This window comes from Panthera tigris, chromosome F3 (assembly GCF_018350195.1).
Source record: "Panthera tigris isolate Pti1 chromosome F3, P.tigris_Pti1_mat1.1, whole genome shotgun sequence".
Taxonomy (NCBI): domain Eukaryota; kingdom Metazoa; phylum Chordata; class Mammalia; order Carnivora; family Felidae; genus Panthera; species Panthera tigris.
In genome coordinates, this window is record NC_056678.1 from 45,276,584 (window position 1) to 45,295,630 (window position 19,047).

At 37.2% G+C, this 19,047-nt stretch overlaps 2 protein-coding genes across 2 annotated transcripts in view; one reads left to right on the forward strand and one right to left on the reverse strand.

The window, feature by feature from the left end:
- The window catches only part of CFH (complement factor H), a 150,556-nt gene extending 132,274 nt beyond the window's left edge, over positions 1 to 18,282 (reverse strand). Inside the window, 1 exon segment of the mRNA XM_042975713.1 lies at positions 18,136 to 18,282. Coding sequence (XP_042831647.1) covers positions 18,136 to 18,193 — 58 coding nt within the window. The 5' untranslated portion in view covers positions 18,194 to 18,282.
- LOC102960951 (60S ribosomal protein L36a-like) lies at positions 10,790 to 11,170 on the forward strand. Its single transcript, XM_015545072.2, has one exon. The coding sequence runs from the start codon at positions 10,790 to 10,792 to the stop codon at positions 11,108 to 11,110; it is 321 nt and encodes a 106-aa protein (XP_015400558.1). The 3' UTR covers positions 11,111 to 11,170.
- Positions 18,283 to 19,047: the final 765 nt, after the last annotated feature.

Below are 19,047 nucleotides of genomic sequence, written 5' to 3' on the forward strand. Positions count from 1 at the left end.
ATTAGGAACTGTTGGTACAAAGAAAAATGGGAACCACCACAATAGAAAAGAATTTAGAAACTTGTAGTGAAAATTCAAAGTATGCATTGCTTATTACTTGGAAATTTTACTCCTAGGAATACATCACTGAGAAACTAAGACACATGTGAACTAGATTTCATGTGTGGCAATATTTCTAGCATATGATTTTTAATAGCCAGAAACAACTCCAATATCCATCAGTAAACAAATAAATAAATAAATAAAATTTATGGTATATTCATGCAATGGAATAGTCCACCCAATGCTACAAAATGACCTGAAAAGAAACGAAATAATAATCACATGAAGTAAAAGACACATAGGTGACTTTTTAGGAATATTTCAACTAGATACAATTTAAGAACAAACGTACATATTAGGGATGTGTACATAGGCTGTAAAGCTATTAAAGAAGAGCAAAAATGTAATTACCAGAAATATTAAGATAATGTTTTCTTCTAGAGCAAAGGTAGGGTTATTGACATAATAGAAACCCATGGGGATTTTCAGGGATGCTGGGAATGTTTTGCTTCTTGACATGGTGATTTATTATGTTTGTAATATGGTAGATTCATATTTTATTCACTCATATATTATATTTCACAATAAAGGTATTAAAGTAACAGAATCTGCATTTACAGTATGATTCTTATTTTGCAAAAAATTAAATGACATATAAAGAGATCACAGGATGTTAATATGAAGCTCATGCCTACACATATTTTTATTTTAGAGAGGAGGGAGGGGCAGAGGGAGAGAGAGAGAGAGAGAGAGAGAGAGAGAGAGAAAGAGAGAGAATTTTAAGCAGATTTCACGCTCAGCACAAAGTCTGAAGCAGGACTCGATCCTAGGACCCTAAGATTAAGACCTGAGCTGAAACCAAGAGTCTGACACTCAACTGACTGAGCCACCCAGGCACCCCATAATTGCTAATATTTTTAATACTGCTTGCTGCTTAATTTAGGTATAACTACCCTTGATATTAGAGTGACTACAGGAAGACCTAAGAGGGTGGGGTAGCAGAAGGACTGATTGCCTTATCCCTTGAACACACTAGATAAATATCACATCATTATGAACACCCAAGATATTGATCTGAGGACTGACAGGAAAAATTGCATAACTAGAGGGAGAGAAGGGGCCACATTGTGGAAGGTAGGAGGTGTGGAGCAATGCTTTGGGGGAAAAATCGATCATGGGTACTATGGAAGAGAGCCTTGGTCATGGAAAGAGGAAAGGAGAGAGAGGGAGGGAGGGAGGGAGGGAGGGAGGGAGAGAGAGAGAGAGAGAGAGAGAGAAGAGCATACAGGGACTGGCACAAGGAAAACGACTGGGAAAATGAAAGGGGCTGATTTTTGTGAGTTTTTATGACCAGTAGAGCTCAAATACTGAAGGTTTAGAAGTCTTCTGCATGGCTGGTGTGAAGCCCTGAGGGCACTGCAGTGCTCCTGTGAAGAAGGAGAGCAGATAGGCCGAGGGGGCAGAAGGTGCTATTTGAGGATCCTCTGGGACACATTGTGAAATATGGTTCCCCCTTTTTAGAGCACGTGTTGGAGAGGTGGCATTCCCTCTCCCCAGGACAAAAGAACTGGCAAGCACTATTTCTCTCCCCTGCCTCTCAACATAGGTGCAGAGACACCTGTTGAAGGTGGCTAACCCAGACATCAGCTCTTTGATGTGCTTTACTCCAAACCCACAGCCCTGTTCTGTGGTACAACTGCCCTTCTAGGACAAACCTACATCAGTCTCAGTGTGGCAAGACCTTTCCCAAGAGGACCAACATGCATCTGCACCATGCCAGGTCCCTAAAATTTTGAGTTTTAAAACTCAACCAGCCTGCCTGGAATAGAACACAGGTGCATTGTGCTGCCAGGCAAGCAGAGAGCCCAGACATAGTCAGGGTGAAGGTAGGAATCTGAAGGACAACTGGGACACATGACTGGAGATTATTCCTTCTCCAGGAGGGCATTCTGGACAGTGGTGGGCATGATGTCCCCTTTCCAGGAATGAGGGACAGGGCTGGCACCATTTCCCCCTCGCCACCCCTCAACATAAACTAACTTCAGTAAGCAGCACAGCATCAACCTGGCAGCCTAAACCATTTATACCAAGTCCCATACCCCTGTGCTCTGAAGGTGCTTCTTTACTGGGGCAGGTGTGCCTGAGAACCAGCTTTGCGGGCTTCTGCCCCCAGAAGACCAGCACAAACTCCCCCACATGCACCATGTCTACTGACCATAGAGTGCTGAAAAGCTTCAGCTCTAGTGGAAATAGCATCAGATCTCTTTTAGCAAGCAGACCAGAGCAGACCTAGTTAAAACTTGCCACACTCTGGCCAAGGTCTAAATATTACCCACTGCAGGCAAGGAGAAACTCTGCAGAGGAATGACCTATAGGAAAGAGCAGCCAAAACACAGCAGCACACTGCAGACACCAGAGGAACTTCCTGAAGTGCTAGGTGCTGGACAGTGCATGACTTCTTCTGTATAAAGCCATTACTCTGAAGAGTAGGAAACATAATAGGCTTTCCTAACATACAGAAGAAGACAGACCTAGACAAAATACCAAGACAGACGAATTAATCCTAAAAGAAAGAACTAGAAAAGGTTACAGCCAGGGATCTAGATGAAACAGATATATGTTTCATCTATATATGAAAAAGAAATATGCCTGATTCAGAGTTTAAAGCAACAATCATAAGGACACTAGCTGGGGTTGAGAAAAGCGTAGAATGCACCAGGGACTCCCTTACCACAGAGATAAATGACCTAATAACTAGTTAGGCCAAAATGAAAAATGCAATAGGTGAGATCTGAAACCAACTGGATGTAATGACCATTAGGATGGAAGAAACTAGGAATGAACCAGTGATTTAGAAGATAAGCTTATGAAAAATATTGAAGCTGAAGAAAAGAGGGAAATAAAAATATTATACCACAAATGTAAAATTAAGGAACTCAGTGACTCCTTAAAGTGTAATAAGATTCATATCAGGAGTCCCAGAAGAAAAAGAGGGAGAAAAGAGAAAAGGCAGAAGGATCATCTGAGGAAATTATAGCTGAAAACTTCCCTAATCTGGGGAAGGAAACAGACATCCAAATCCAGGAGGCACAGAGAATTCCCATCAAAATGAACAAAAGCAGGCCAACACCAAACATATTGTAGTTAAATTCACAAAATATAGAGATAGAGAAAAAATCCTAAAAGCAGCACAAAAGAAGTCCCTAACTCTAAAGGGAAGATAAATTAGGCTAGCAGCAGATCTCTCCACAGAGATTTGGCAGGCAGAAGGGAGTGACATGATATATTCAATGTGGTGAATGGGAAAAATATGCAGCCAGGAATACTCAATCCAGCAAGGCTGTCACTCAGAATTGAAGGAGAGATAAACAGTTTCCAAGACAAACAAAATCTAAAGGAATTTGTAACCATTAAATCAGCTCCACAAGAAATATTAAAGGGGACTCTTTGAGTGGAAAAGAAAGACCAAAGCAACAAACTTTAGAAAAGAACAGAGAAAATCTCCAGAAACAATGGCAAAACAAATTAAAAAATGGCACTAAATTAATATCTATCAACAATCACTCTGAATGTCAATGGACTAAATGCTCCAATCAAAAGGTATAGGGTATCAGAATGGATAATACAACAAGACCCATCTATATGCTGCCTACAATAAACTCATTTTAGACCCAAAGACACCGGTAGATTAAAAGTGTAGATTAAAAGTGAGGGGATGGAGAACCATTTATCATGCTAATGGATATCAAAAGAAAGCTGGAGTAGCCATACTTATATCAGACAAACTAGATTTTAGACCAAAGACTGTAACAAGAGATAAAGAAGGGCACTCTATCATAATAAAGGGGTTTTCCATCAAGATCTAACAATTGTATACATTTGTGCCCCCAACTTTAAATGCCCAAATATATAAAAGAATAACAAACATAAAGGAACTCATTGACAATAATACAATAAAGTACGGTACTTTTATACCCTACTTACCAATGGACAGATAGTCTACACATAAAACCATTAAGGAAACAATGACTTTGATTGACACACTAGACCAGATGGACTTAACACATATATTCAGAACATTTCATCCTAAAGCAACAGAATACACATTCTTTTTGAGTGTGCATGGAACATTCTCCAGAATAGATCACATACGAGGTCACAAATCTGACCTCAACAAGTACAAAAAGATTGAGATCATAGCATGCATATTTTCAGGCCACAACCCTATGAAAGTTGAAGTCAACAACAAGAAAAATTTTGAAGAGACAACAAATACATGGGGTTTAAAGAACATCCAACTAAAGAATGAATGGGCCAACCAGGGAATTAAAGTCGAAATAAAAAAATACAGGGAAAGAAATGATAATGAAAACACAACAGTCCAAAAACTTTGGAAAGCACCAAAGTAGTCCTAGGAGGGAAGTATATAGCAATACAGGTCTACTTCAAGAAGCAAGAAAAATCTCAAATACGCAACCTAACCTTACACCTAAAGGAGCTAGGAAAAGAACAACAAACAAAGCCAAAAACCAGCAGAAGAAGGGAAATAATAAAGATTAGAGCAGAAATAATGTTATAGAAACAAATTTTAAAAATCATAACAGATCAATGCAACCAGGAATGATTCTTGGAAAGAATTAATACAATTGATAGCCCCCTAGCCAGACTTAACAAAAAAGAAAAGAAAAAGTACCTAAATAAATAAAATCATGAATGAGAGAGGAGAGATAACAACCAACACCACAGAAATACAAACAAGTATAAGAGAACATTATGAAAAATTATATGCCAACAAATTAGGCAATCTGAAAGAAATGGATAAATTCCTAGAAACATATCAACTACCAAAATTGAAACAGGAAGAAATAGAAAACTTGAACAGACCGATAACCAGCAAAGGAATAGAATCAGGAACAAAAAATCTCCCAAACAAACAAAAAAGTCCAGGACCAGGGGAATTCTAACAAACAATTAAAGAAGAGTTAATTAATTCTGGGGCACCTGGGTGGCTTAGTCAGTTGAGTGTCTGACTTCAGCTCAGGTCGTGATCTCGTGGTTTGTGAGTTCAAGTCTCACATCAGGCTCTCTGCTGACAGCTCAGAGCCCACCTTGGATCCTCTGTCCCTCTCTCTCTGCCCCTCACCCACTTGCACTCTCAAAAATAAATATTTTTTTTAAGTAAAGAAGAGTTAATACCTATTCTCCCCAAATCCTTTCAAAAAATAGAAATGGAAAGAAAGCTTCGAGACTCGTCCTATGAGGTCAGCATTACCTTGATTCCAAAACCAGACAAAGACCAAAATAAAAAAAGAATTACAGGCCAGTATCCATGATGAACCTAGATGTAAAAATTCTCAACAAAATACTAGCAAATCAAATCCAGCAGTATATTAAAATAATCATTCACCAAGATCAAGTGGGATTCATTCCTTGGCTGCAAGGATGGTTCAGTATCCACAAATCAACATGGTACACCACATTAATAAAAGAAAGAATAAGAACCATACGATCCTCTCAATAGATGCAGAAGAAACATTTGATAATATCAATATGACAATATCAATTCTTGATAAAAACTCTTGGGGTGCCTGGGTGGCTCAGTTGGTAAGTGCCTGACTCTTGATTTTGGCTCGAGTTACGATCTCAGGGTTGGGAGATCAAGCCCCATGTCAGGGTCCTTGCTGGGTGTGGAGCCTGCTTAATATTCTCTCTCCTTCTCCTTTGTCCTTCCCCTGACTTACATGTATGTTTGCACATGCTCTCTCTCTTTCTAAAAAACAACAAAAACAAAGAACTCAACAGAATAGGGAAAAAGGAACGTACCTCATAAAGGCCATATATGAAAGACCCACAGCTAATATACTTCTCAATGAGGAAAACTGAGAACTTTTCTTCTATGGTCAGGAACAAGCTAGGGATGACCACTCTCACCATTGTTATTTAACATAGAACTAGATGTCCTGGTTTCAACAGTCAGTCAAAAAAGGAGAAAAGAAAAGAAAAGAAAAGAAAAGAAAAGAAAAGAAAAGAAAAGAAAAGAAAAGAGAAGAGAGAAAGAAAAGACATTAAAAATCAACAAGGAAGAAATAAAACTTTCATTATTTACAGACAACATGATACTTTATACAGAAAACTAAAACACTCCACTAAAAATTGCTAGAACTGATACACGATTCAGTGAAATCACCGTATTCAAAATCAATGTACAGAAATCTGTTGCATTTCTATACACCAACGATGAAGCAGTAGAAAGAGAAATAAAATAATTCACCCCATTTATATTTGCACCAAAACCCATAAGATACCTAGGAATAAACCTAATCAAAGAGGTAAAAGATCTGTACTCTGAAAACTATAGAACAATGATGAAAGAAATTGAAGACGACACAGAGAAATGGAAAAATATTCCATCCTCATGGACGGGAAGAACAAATATCATTAAATGCCTATAGCACCCAAATCAGTCCACCCATCTGCTGCACCACCAGAATTTTTCACAGAGCTAGAACAAACAATCCTAAAATTTGTATGGAACCACAAAAGACTCTGAGTAGCCAAAATAATCCTGAAAAATAAAAGCAAAGCTGGAGGCCTCACAGTTCCAGGCTTCAAGCTGTATTACAAAGCTGGAGTCACCAAGACAATACTGAGATAATACCAAGATAGTACTGGTACAAAAACTGACACATAGATCAGTGGAAGAGAATAGAAAACTCAGAAATTGACCCACAACTATATGGTCATCTAATCTTTGACAAAGCAGGAAAGAATATCCAATGGAAAAAAATATACAGTCTCTTCAACAGTGTTGGGAAAACTGGGCATTAACATGCAGAAGAATGAAACTGGACCACTTTCTTATACCATACACAAAATAAATGCAAAGTGTATGAAAGACCTAAATATGAGATGGGAAACCAACAAAATCCTAGAGAAGAACACAGGGGGTGCCTGGGTGGCTCAGTTGGCTGAGCGTCTGACTTTGGCTCAGGTCATGATCTCGCGGTCTGTGAGTTTGAGCCCCGCGTCAGGCTCTGTGCTGACAGCTCAGAGCCTGGAGCCTGCTTCGGATTCTGTGTCTCCCCCTCTCTCTGCCCCTTCCCTGCTCATGCTCTGTCTCTCTCTCTGTCAAAAATAAACATTTAAAAAAATGATATTTTTGTGTAGTAAATAATACTTGTGTGAGATTTGATATGCAGTATTTTTTCTTTGATGTTTTAGCAAACTTTTAGCACATTTATGTTAGGGAACTTGTAATAAATGATTCCACATTACAGTTTTGATTTTTCGAATTTAAGTAAACATTCTGGTTGTCCACTAGATGGTGCTAATATCCTACCATAAAACACCACAAACACCTCTTTGGATTCCCCCACTCCCAAAGAGCCAGATTTTTTGTTGTTGTTCATTTTTAAATTTAATGTTCATGTTTTCACATGAATGTTTTATGCTTAATTAAAGGCTAATAAGTGTGTTTTTCATTTTATAAATTCATACTTCATGGCATTCAGATTATTGGGAAAATAAGTTAAGTTTCAAACAAAGATGCCAATATTTTGAGTTACGGAACTATTTTTCAGTAATATATTAACATTTTGATAAATAGTTCCTTATCCTATTAAGTTAATGCAAGGTAAGAGTAATAAAGCTTTTATCAATTAATTTATTCAATTTAAATTATTTTTTTAAAACTAACGAATCTTCCAAAAGAGTAACCCATCTTCAGAACATTAAAATAATCAACACAAACACACACACACACACACACACACACACACACACACACACACTAGACCATTAGGTAGCCTGAAGCAAACACATTTTCTTTTGGTTATATTTCAAGATAATATATTTATACCACTAGTTCTTGAGTTTTCAAATTTGGTTAATTGCTTTTAACAACCAGATGGAAAAGACAAGGATACATGTCTTTCACATAATCTTCCTGTTACAGAAAATTCTCGGTGCCCAGTAAAAGACAAGAGACACACACTTGGGAAATCAGGAAAGACTGTTTCTCACCGGTGCCAGCCCAGCGGAGTCACCTCCAAAGGCTGACTGCTGGGTCCTGGTGCTGGCCTCCCTTTATGGGTAGCATTGTTGGGGCTCAAGGAAGAAAAACAAGGGGAGGGGGCTCTTACCAATTGTGCTACATGGGCAGTTGGCGGGTGCAGGGGGCAAGCAAGATTTCGGAAGCCAAAAGCATGCAAGGGGAGTATCCAACCTTGGACATCTGGCTGGCCCCCTTTTGTATCTGCTCTCGTGAGATTTCCCTCTCAAGACATCTGGCTGGCTTTTTTTTTTTTTTTTTTTTGGCCGGCTTTCCTTCTCATTCCTACCAGCTTCTCACAATATTTACTGTGTATATATATTTACTGTAGAACAAAAGTTCTCATATCGATTACCCTTTCAAATAATTCTTAAAATTCTGATGCTTTTTCCATGAATTTAAATGGGATCTCTTGACTGTAAGAAAACGGTATCACTGCCCCCTACTCCATTTCTCCATCTTTCCACTGCCATATTCAAAATTTTAGTTCTGATTATGATCATTTGCCACCTTGACTAAGAAACAGCTGCTAACTAGTCTCCAAGCCTCCATACTCCACAGGGTTACACAGGATTTTTATTTTTTTTTTGCAAAATTGGTCATGCCAGTCTTGTGATTAAAATCTTTGGTGGCTTTTGCTTTTACTTGTAAGACATTGTGAACTCCTTACCTTGCCCTTGGAATGCCTTTTCTGGCTCTTGCCATTCTCTCTGATGTCATCATGTCACCTACCATTTATGCATCACACCAAAGCCATCCTGGTTTGTTTCTTTGTTGTTGTGCATGTCAAATGTATTTTTTCCTTTAGGTCTTTTGGTTGTTTTCTCTCTTGGAACGTGTGCACCAGAGACTCTTGGTGCTTGCCTTTGTCTCATCTTTGGGGCTCTTCTGAAATATTGTTTCCCCAAAGTGACCCACTTAAGACTAGCCCAGCTAAAGTCTCTGTACCCCAGTCATTTTTCCCTGGCCCCTACCTTACTTCCTTCACAACATAGTTCACGATTCATTATTACTTTTATGTTTACAAGCATTTCGTCTATCCCCCAACACATGTAAGCTCCCAGAGAATAATGACCATCTCCTTCCTGTTTTACAGAATGGAGCGATTTTCTTTCATACGAAGATCTTCTAACTTCAAATTTACTTCCTGATAACTTTTGTTCTTATCTTCAATACACTGAATAAACTCATGTCCTAACAAAATATTTAAATGAGTCACTATCTTTGTTCTAGCAGTAATAAAGCAGATCTTATGACATGACTTTTGCTTGTCTGAATTGACCAAAAAACCATTCAAGCTCAGTTAAACCACATTCTCAGAAAAGATTTTTAATTAAACAAAAAGTTATTTTAACCCATGTAGCCAAATTGTTGGCATGTATGAATAACAACTGCATTTGCTTGAATTAAGTTGGCAGTTCTTGAAGAAACAGGGCAGGGGGCTTATTAAATAGGTAACACAAATATATTTCAAAAGCATACAAACATATTTTAAGGTAGGACTTAGCTTTTGACTTCTTTTTTTTTTTTTTTTGAATAGCCATCTCTCTCCACAAGTTCTACGTTAATGAATGAACTAATCTTTCTTATGTCTTAAGTATTACTTAGGTTTAAACAATGAATATTTCACCTTATGTGTTTTGTAGTCATCTAATGCCAGTTAAATGATATACATATATATATACACACACATATATATGTGTGTATATATACATACATATATATATGTATATATACACGCATATATATACATATACATACATATGTATAAAACACCACCTGATGAACTTTTTATTCTCTTGATCTGATTTTATAATTTAAAATTATTCTGGGGAACTTGGGAGGCTCAGTGGTTTGAGCATTTTACTTCAACTCAGGTCATGATCTCAGGGTTGGTAGGTTCGAGCTCCAGGAAGAGCTCTGTGCTGACAGCTCAGAGCCTGGAGCCTGCTTTGGATTCTGAGTCTCCCTCTCTCTCTGCCTCTCCCCTGCTTGGGCGTGATCTCTCTCTGTCTCAAAAATAAATAAATAAGCATTTAAAAAATAATAAAAAATTATTCTGTCCCAGGGCGCCTGGGTGGCACAGTCAGTTGAGTGTCTGTCTCTCAATTTTGGCTCAGGTCATGATCTCACAGTTCGAGCCCCACATTGGGGTCTGCACTGACAGTGCAGAGCCTGCTTGGGATTCTCTTTTTCCCTCTCTCTGCCCTCTCCATCACATGCATCCTTTCTCTCTCTCTTTAATAATAAATAAACATAAAAAAGATTTAAAAAATTATTTTGTCCCTAAATGAGAGTGTGAATAGATTTGGCAATTGATAGGAATAGGATTGATTTTGCTTTAATTTGAGGGACGCAGTTACAAAATTTTTGTTAAAGTTAAAAACAAATATCCTTGATAGTTTAATAATCATCACTTACTGAATTTTTCCACTTTCAAATTTTAAAGGGGCATGATTAACATACAACACACACCTAAATACTTGTTTTTAATGTCAATATATCTATAAACTATTATTTGAAAAGTGTTCTTAATTGAATAAAGTAAATGATGATAAAAGTATATATTTGAGAAAACATTAATCAAATGTGTACCAGATTGTTTTGGTAGACTCAAGTTGGGCTCTTTGCACAATTTCTCTATTTTTCTAAAATTATTTTGGTAGCTCTTTCTGTGCCAATAGTCTTCTTGCAGCCATGGTGAACGTTCCTAAAACTTGTCGGACTTTCCGCAAGAAGTGTGGCAAGCACCAACCCCACAAAGTGACACAGTACAAGAAAGGCAAAGATTCTCTTTATGCCCAGGGAAAGCGGTGTTATGACAGGAAGCAGAGTGGCTATGGTGGGCAAACTAAGCCAATTTCCCAGAAAAAGGCTAAAACCACAAAGAAGATTGTTCTGAGGCTTGAATGTGTTGAGCCCAACTACAGATCTAAGAGAATGCTGGCCATTAAGAGATGCAAGCATTTTGAACTGGGAGGAGATAAGAAGAGAAAGGGCCAAGTAATCCAGTTCTAAGCTTCATATTTTGTTATGTTATGAAGACAATAAAATCTTGAGGTTATGTTCACTTCATTTGGTTGCAGTTGGTCTTTTGAGCGTGAAATAAGCTAGCGCCCTCAATAAAATTCCCTTTGTGGAGAAATTTAAAAAAAAAAATAAATAAAATAAAATTATTTTGGGAAAAAAAGAACAGGAGATACTACTTTTTAAGTAGCCTAATTTCTAAACTTAGTAGGCACTAGAATATATTATAAAGCAAAACTAAAAATCAAGTGGAAAATGTAAATCAAGGAGCACCTGGGTGGCTCAGTTGGTTGAGCATCCAACTTCCATTCAGGTCATGATCTCACAGTTCAAGAGTTCAAGACCCCCCACCGTCGGGATCTGTGCTGATAGCTTGGAGCCTGGAGCATGCTTCGGATTCTGACTCCCTCTTTCTCTACACCTCCCCTGCTTGCACTCTGTTTCTCTCTCTCTCAAAAATAAATATTAAAAAAAATTTTTTTAAGAAAAAATAAATGGACAAAATGGAAATAGCAAAAATAGATATTTTATGTTAAATTTCTTTCCTATCTTCTCATTGGTATATATGAATATTAGTTACATATGCATATACATGATATGATCCAAATAACTTTTCAAAATAAGATATATTCAGATTATTTTACAAATAACACAAGAATAATTAAAGATATGTGGCAAAGAATATATACACCTCTATAGAGAAAATATCAGTTGTAATGAAGTTTAAAAAAAAAAAAAACTCGGGGGGCAGGGGTTGCGCCTGGGTGGCTCAGTCAGTTAAGTGGCCGATTTCAGCTCAGGTCATGATCTCGCGGTTCACAAGTTCGAGCACCATGTCGGGCTCTGTGCTGACAGCTCAGGGCCTGGAGCCTCTTTGGGTTCTGTGTCTCCCTCTCTCTCTCTGTCCCTGCCCCCCTCAAGCTCTGTCTCTGTCTCTCTCTGTCTCAAAAATAAATAAACATTAAAAAAAATTTTTTAAGGGGCGCCTGGGTGGCGCAGTCGGTTAAGCGTCCGACTTCAGCCAGGTCACGATCTCGCAGTCTGTGAGTTCGAGCCCCGCATCAGGCTCTGGGCTGATGGCTCGGAGCCTGGAGCCTGTTTCTGATTCTGTGTCTCCCTCTCTCTCTGCCCCTCCCCCGTTCATGCTCTGTCTCTCTCTGTCCCAAAAATAAATAAAAAACGTTGAAAAAAAAAATTAAAAAAAAAATTTTTTTTAAATAAAAAATAAAAAACAAACCTCAGGGAAAAGCAGATAGAGATTACATTACACTATTAAAGCATTTGAAAAAATAAACTTACACTTAAAATTTTTTTAAATATTATTACACAATTTCTTCTTGAAATTTTAACAACGTAAAGACCAAGAAGATAATTCCAGGATTATGAAAAGCAAATGGGAGAATAGGTCATAGCAATAAGAAATTGGGCAGAATACAAGAATGCCATAATTAGGATTCAAACAAGTTACTATCAGGATACAGCTTGCATATATCTCTGAAATCAAATTTCTTGAAATGTGTAGTATTTGGGTCGCTACTACCTAATGCCAATTATTGTCCAAGTCAAAATGGTAGCTTCTTAAAGTAAATTGTTAGTATATATTGACTAGTTGCTATAAAAAGGAGCTTAGTTACAGGGTGATATTAAAACGAGGACCTTTAAAAACTGTAGCAGGAATGATTTTGCATCTGAATAATTATGATAATCTTGAGGATAAGGATTGAAAAAGAAAAGAAGAAAAACAGCACACACTATACCCAAATTCACCTGAAGTACTTGTGGAATTCTAACTGATGGCAGATTTAGAAAGGTGGGGATGATTTCAATCCTCAATCCTCCATTTTTACAGATCTACTATGAGTCCTTTGTAAACACAATTGTTGTTTCCTCAGTTTTTTTTTGTTTTGTATTTTTCCTTTTACTTTTTAAGGAGGGGGCAGGGGTAGAAGGAGAGGGGGAGGGAGAGAAAGAGAGAAAGAGAGAGAGAGAGAGAGAGAGAGAGAGAGAGAGAGAGAGAGAGAATCCCACCAGGGTCCATTACCAGTGTGGAGCTCCACACGGGACTCGATCTCAAGACTGAGATCATGACATGAGCTGAATCAAGAGTCTGATGCGTAACCAACTGAGCCACCCAGGAGCCATGTTCCTCAGTCTTGAATGTCCTCCTCCCTGGCATCCTTATTTCCATGACTCCCATCCAACCTTCAAAGCCTACCCAAGATGCCATCGTGACCCTGACAGATTTGGCTCTCTTCATTCCACCTCTTACAAACAAACTCCCCAACCCAATCCCACTCCAGACTCTCATTCCAACTTGGATTTCTTGCCTCCTCTAAATGATCCTGTAGTCTCTCTTTTGCTTGTCTCCATCACAATGCTTTATACAGTAAAATACAATATGTTGATGAAATACGATAATACGATAATGCCTGGCACTTAGCAGGCACTTAGCAGTCACTTAAAAAGTGACCATTGGATGGGCAAATAAATGAATGAAAGAATGAATGGATGAATATGAAGCTCTTTTGGAACCTTTCCATTATATCCGCAGATTGCAGGCAACCCATGGGAAGAGCACAGTGGACGGTAACCAATGTAAAAGGTAAGACATGAGAACACATGTGCAGTGATCTCAAAGCTCTACTGCATGAACCCAAGAAACTCTGCTATCTGTAACTCCATTGTACCTCTTGTCTACATGTCTTAATTTTGAATTTATGCCATAATTTTGAAGTCAGGAATCATTTTAATTTTGTTCAAAAAGGCTTTTGGGAGCCTTTGAAGGAACATTCTATAATCACTTTCCTATCTATTACATTTTTGGTCAACATGGTTTGAGAAACTTGGCTCTCTCAGTTAAAATGTCCAAACACATAAAAGTGCTCTTTCAAATATTTTTACCCCTTTCCTTTTGTTCTTTTTTTGTGATATTTTCCTAAAATATAGCACTTTTTACCTCAATTACATCATCTCTTATTTATGCACCATATTCTGAAACTAGTTAAAGTTGTTAAGATATGGGTAAAGAGCACATCAGGTAAGTGAGCACAGGATAGACTGGTTGGGAAAATCTTACATCCTGGGCAGGTAGGGGATGGTGTGTGGGGTGAGGGAGAGGCATAACTGGGAAGAAGGAAAAGTGCAAAGGTTGTATAACAATGAGGGATTGAGCAAAGTGGATCGATGTAGACTTTGGCAGAAACCCTAGCTATCAAAGGCCAAAGATGAAGAACCTACTAATTTATGTGTCATTGGGGGACTTACTTTCAGTTAAGAACAATTTCAGCAATACTTAATAATTCAGTTCTAGTTTAACATTATATGCAGGCAGAAGAGTAGCATATGGATTCTCCAAATATGTCTACATTAAAAATAAACAAGGCTTGCTATGGCACACCTCTCCCTCTCGTGACACTCCCGGGGCATCTGCTCTGACCCTTCTCATCGTGCTCACTGTCACGCTTCACCCATCAGATCTCCACTTCCCAGGGGCACCTCACCTTCCAGAGTTTCTTAGTCCTGTTCTTCACCCTCATCATCCATTTCTAGCTTTCCTCACTAAAATTGTAATACAGAACTTTTCAGCTTATAATAATTCACCATATATTCAGTAAATAATACTATATTTAACTGTTCTAAAGTATTCAGAGTATTTTTCATTCTACACAAATTTCAGATTTGTTGAATTTATATGTGTAAAACATTTTCTTTTTTTTAAATACAATTTATATTTTTTAATGTTTCAAAATTTATTTTTAGAGATAGAGTGTGAGTACTGGAGGGGCAGAGAGTGAGAGAGAGAGAGAGAGAGAGAGAGAGAAATCCCAAATAGGCTCCAGCTATCAGTGCAGAGCCTGACATGGGGATCAACCCCACAAACTGTGAGAACATGACCTGAGCCAAAACCAAGAGTCAGATGCTTAACTGACTGAGCCACCTAGGTGCCCCTACAACATTTTCAAAGAAAAGAGGATATTGAAGGCAGTTGGGCTATTGCACAACCTTAAATTACATCACATAGGTAAACACCACACAACTATTTCTGAAAACTTGGGTTTTTTGTGAAGGGAGAAGAAGAAGTCTTATTTATAACTTTGGAACTGAAACATAGAATTTAGGATTAAAAACCATCACCTCAAGTTCTGGATTAGATAACTATGTATAACATTCACACATACTTTATAAAATAGTACTTTTAATTAATTTATAAGTAATTCTTATGATTTACAATATCAATTATTCTTCCCACTTAGAGTTAACTCAAACTTGAAACCATCTTGCATTTGAAACAATATATAAAAATTATTTTGCTTTACTTTCCGATAGAAGAGAATCTCTCTAGCTTTGATCTGTAATATATTTTAAGTCCTGAAAGAACGTTTTTTGCCCTTTAAGCCTCCAGAAATAGATAACACCTATATCTCTCCAAAAAGAATAGCCAGTGTGTACTTGGACATGTTTCAGTAGGTTTTAATTTTTTCACATTTCTCAGCCAAGAATTTCTGGGCTGGGGTTACTTTCAAAGATTATACACTTTTGAGACCTGAAGTCTAAATGGTTTACTTGAAAAGCTTGGTCATAATATATCCCAGAAAACAGAAACTATGTGGTAAGATTGAGGGACTGTTATTCTAAACTTTGTCCTGTAAATATGACCAGTTCTTAGCAGCCTGTGGTGATTCGTTCAACTGAGATGTTTTACAAGGAAACAACTAATGTTTCTACACACCTGGCAATGGCAAAGCAGAGAGCCTATTGCATCGAAAAGGTACTAACTGGTCTCCATGAAACTTGAGCCAATAAATTCTTCCTATGGGCTATCATTCCTCTTTAGAGTGAAGAGGATTTTTTGAGGAATGTTCACTCTGAACAGGACAGAGGCAATTTATGAAATGCTAAAACATTAAGTCTGGTTGAGTAAAGCAGATTGTGCTGGTGTTCCAAACTGTTTCTCAATTCCTCAATTTACTATTCAGTATTCAATTTAGTATTTCTCAATATCTCAATTTACTATTTCATATTTATTTCTACATGGGAAATAAAGCCAGAGGCAACTACTGAAGGATATATAGATATTTTTAATGAGCAAGGCTATCTTGCTGAGTGAAATTTGCTAGGTATGGTAGACTGATGGAATTGGCATTTCAAACCAGTTTTAGAACTTTTTGGCAAAGAAGGAATAAATCACAGTTCTATATCTGCTGAAAATTCATGTAATTTTTTTTCCTACTCACTTGTGCATCATGTGTGCTTTTGTGAAAATCATGAGGCTAACCTAAGGATTACTTTAAATAGTAATGTTATACTTCCTCTGTTAGGAAGTAGCCAGAAATGGTGAGTCAGTCTCACCATAGTATGTAGAGTGCTAATGCCCAATTCACCAGCAGAAATGGATGCCACATTTAAACACATTTTGATGAAATAGAAAATACAGGTGAAATGAGTCAGCTGGAATTGATTATGTAAGTAAGGAGCTTAAATCACTATTACTTAATTTTTAATACATGCTTTATAGCACCCGATTTTAAAATTTCAAATTCCACTTTGTAATCACTTAAACAGTTTAATTAAACTTGGCATCAATTCTTGAGTTTTAAACATGAGCTGGAAAGAAAACAAATCTTCCTTACATGACAAATGATGTCCAAATAAAGCCTAGGCAAACAATATGTAAATATTGAGACACTGAACATACTCCTGCTAAAGAAAAGACAAAAACACTTGTGTACAGAAAAAGATGTTTGTAATGGTTTGTAGCATTAAGAGTGTTCTGGAACTCTTTGCCAATACAATAATATTTTACATTTGAATACACACTGCAATATTTACATATGCAGTAAATACGATTGTATAGCTAGTTTAAAAGGTGGCTGGATATAAGGTTTCTGAACTAAAAATCAAGCAATAGCATATCAGGATGTGAAACTAAAAATGCTCCGTGTCTCAGAAAAAAAAAAAAATTAAGCATATTTGAATAAACCTTAAAAAAATAACTGAGGAATATAATTAAAGAGAGATACCTGCCTTCATTTTCTAGATTGAAAGACCATCAATGACAGAGCTTTAGTGTTATTTGTTGGTAAATTTCAATGCTTAGAGGCTGACAGGAAGCAAGCATTCAAAAAAACTTGTTGACTTAGTGAAATGTTTTGGAAATTTGTGAATGATAGGTAACTCATTTGTTTTAAAAATGTCATTCAAAAAAAGTAAATCAAATAGTATCACATAGTTTGCTATCATGAACTAGAAACCAAATTCCATCCAAAGAAACTTTTTAATCTATTGAGAAGTAGTGTTCGAATTAAATTTAATTATATGTCTAGAAATCGCCTTACTAATGCCAGAAAATAAAAACTTCTACATTCATATTCACTATTCTTAAGACTGGTGTTCTAGAATATACCTCAAATACAACCACAGGAAAACACCCATTAGAATATTTGGATGTACAAACATTGCATATTCATTTTTTTCAAATTTATATGATATATTCATGCCAAAGGTACAAGTAATGCTTGCTTGTCTATAAGACTTTTAAGGCCGTGACAATAACAGTTGTAAATGCTAAAGGGATTCTTCTTTAGAAAGAGTTAACATCTATATCTGAGATAAATCTAGTCATTAGATGATTTGAAGGTTTCTATTGTCTAATTTCTGTTCTGGTTCTATATATGTTCATATGCTTCTTAATACTTTCACAGAAAGCATTTGGGTAAAAATTCCAAGCATAAAATTATGTTTTATGATAATTACAAGGGAAATGCTTATATTACAGCTTTCAAAATATTAAAACATGTTTTGGATTTTTACATTAAATAAAATTATGATGAATAATCACATCATCTAAATAAGCTGCTTCTATTTTTTGAAACTTAACAATGTCAAAAGCCACTCACACACTAAGCTACAGAACAGTAATTAAATCACAATCTACACCAAATTCCTATTACCACTGTGAAAAGCAGAACAGAAAATGTTTTATAACACAGAAAAGGCTTTCTTTTTTTCCGTCTTACCTTCTGCAACACAAACAGTCCACCACATAAGCCAAACAACCTGTGCTGAAAATCTCATTTTGAGGATCCTTTAGGGGCACATTTAATAGCCGACACTGCTCACTCTATGTCAGCTGCTCTTCTGCTAAAAGTTGTGATTAGAGCAGGAAGTGAGACACAGTTTGGGAATGAAAGGGATTACTAGATGCTCCGCCCATCAGAAACTTTTGCAAAGTAAAAGAAAAAATCGGTTACAAGCCCCAGCAATGCCAGTGTTGGAATCAGATTTTCACTGTATTCCCCCTGAATGTTAATGCTGTGACCTGCTTTGGTTTGTTTTTATAAACCCAGGCATGTTCTCTGCTGGAATGTGCTCAGGTTCTTGGAATGTGCAAGAATGTGTAACCGGTGATAAACTTTGGATTTCATTAACTCTCTAATTATTCAAACCCATTCAGGTCTATCATCTGTAAACCTCAAAAGAAAATAATAAAAGCTCCTTTAAAAATCATTTACGGGGGCACCTGGTGGCTCAGTTGGTTAAGCCTCTGACTTCAGCTTAGGTCATCATCTCACAGCTTGTGGGTTCGAGCCATGAGTCAGGCTTTGTGCTGACAGCTCAGAGGCTGGAGCCTGTTTCAGATTCTGTCTCTGTCTCTCTGTGTCCTCCCCTGCGCATGCTCTCTCTCTCTCTCAAATATAAATAAACATTAAAAACGAAATCATTTACAGAGCTTGACGTTAGGCAACGCTTTCACAAACAAGACCCAGACAACGTGAGTGAACTTTGCCAAGAGTGCAGTGCTGGTTGATATTTGGGACCTGCTTTTCCGCAAACCATGCACTTATTCTTTTAAGGACGTGTCACATACGTGTGTGAAACAACAGGATTACTCTCATTGGACATAAATGAGTTTAACAATTCAAAACTCA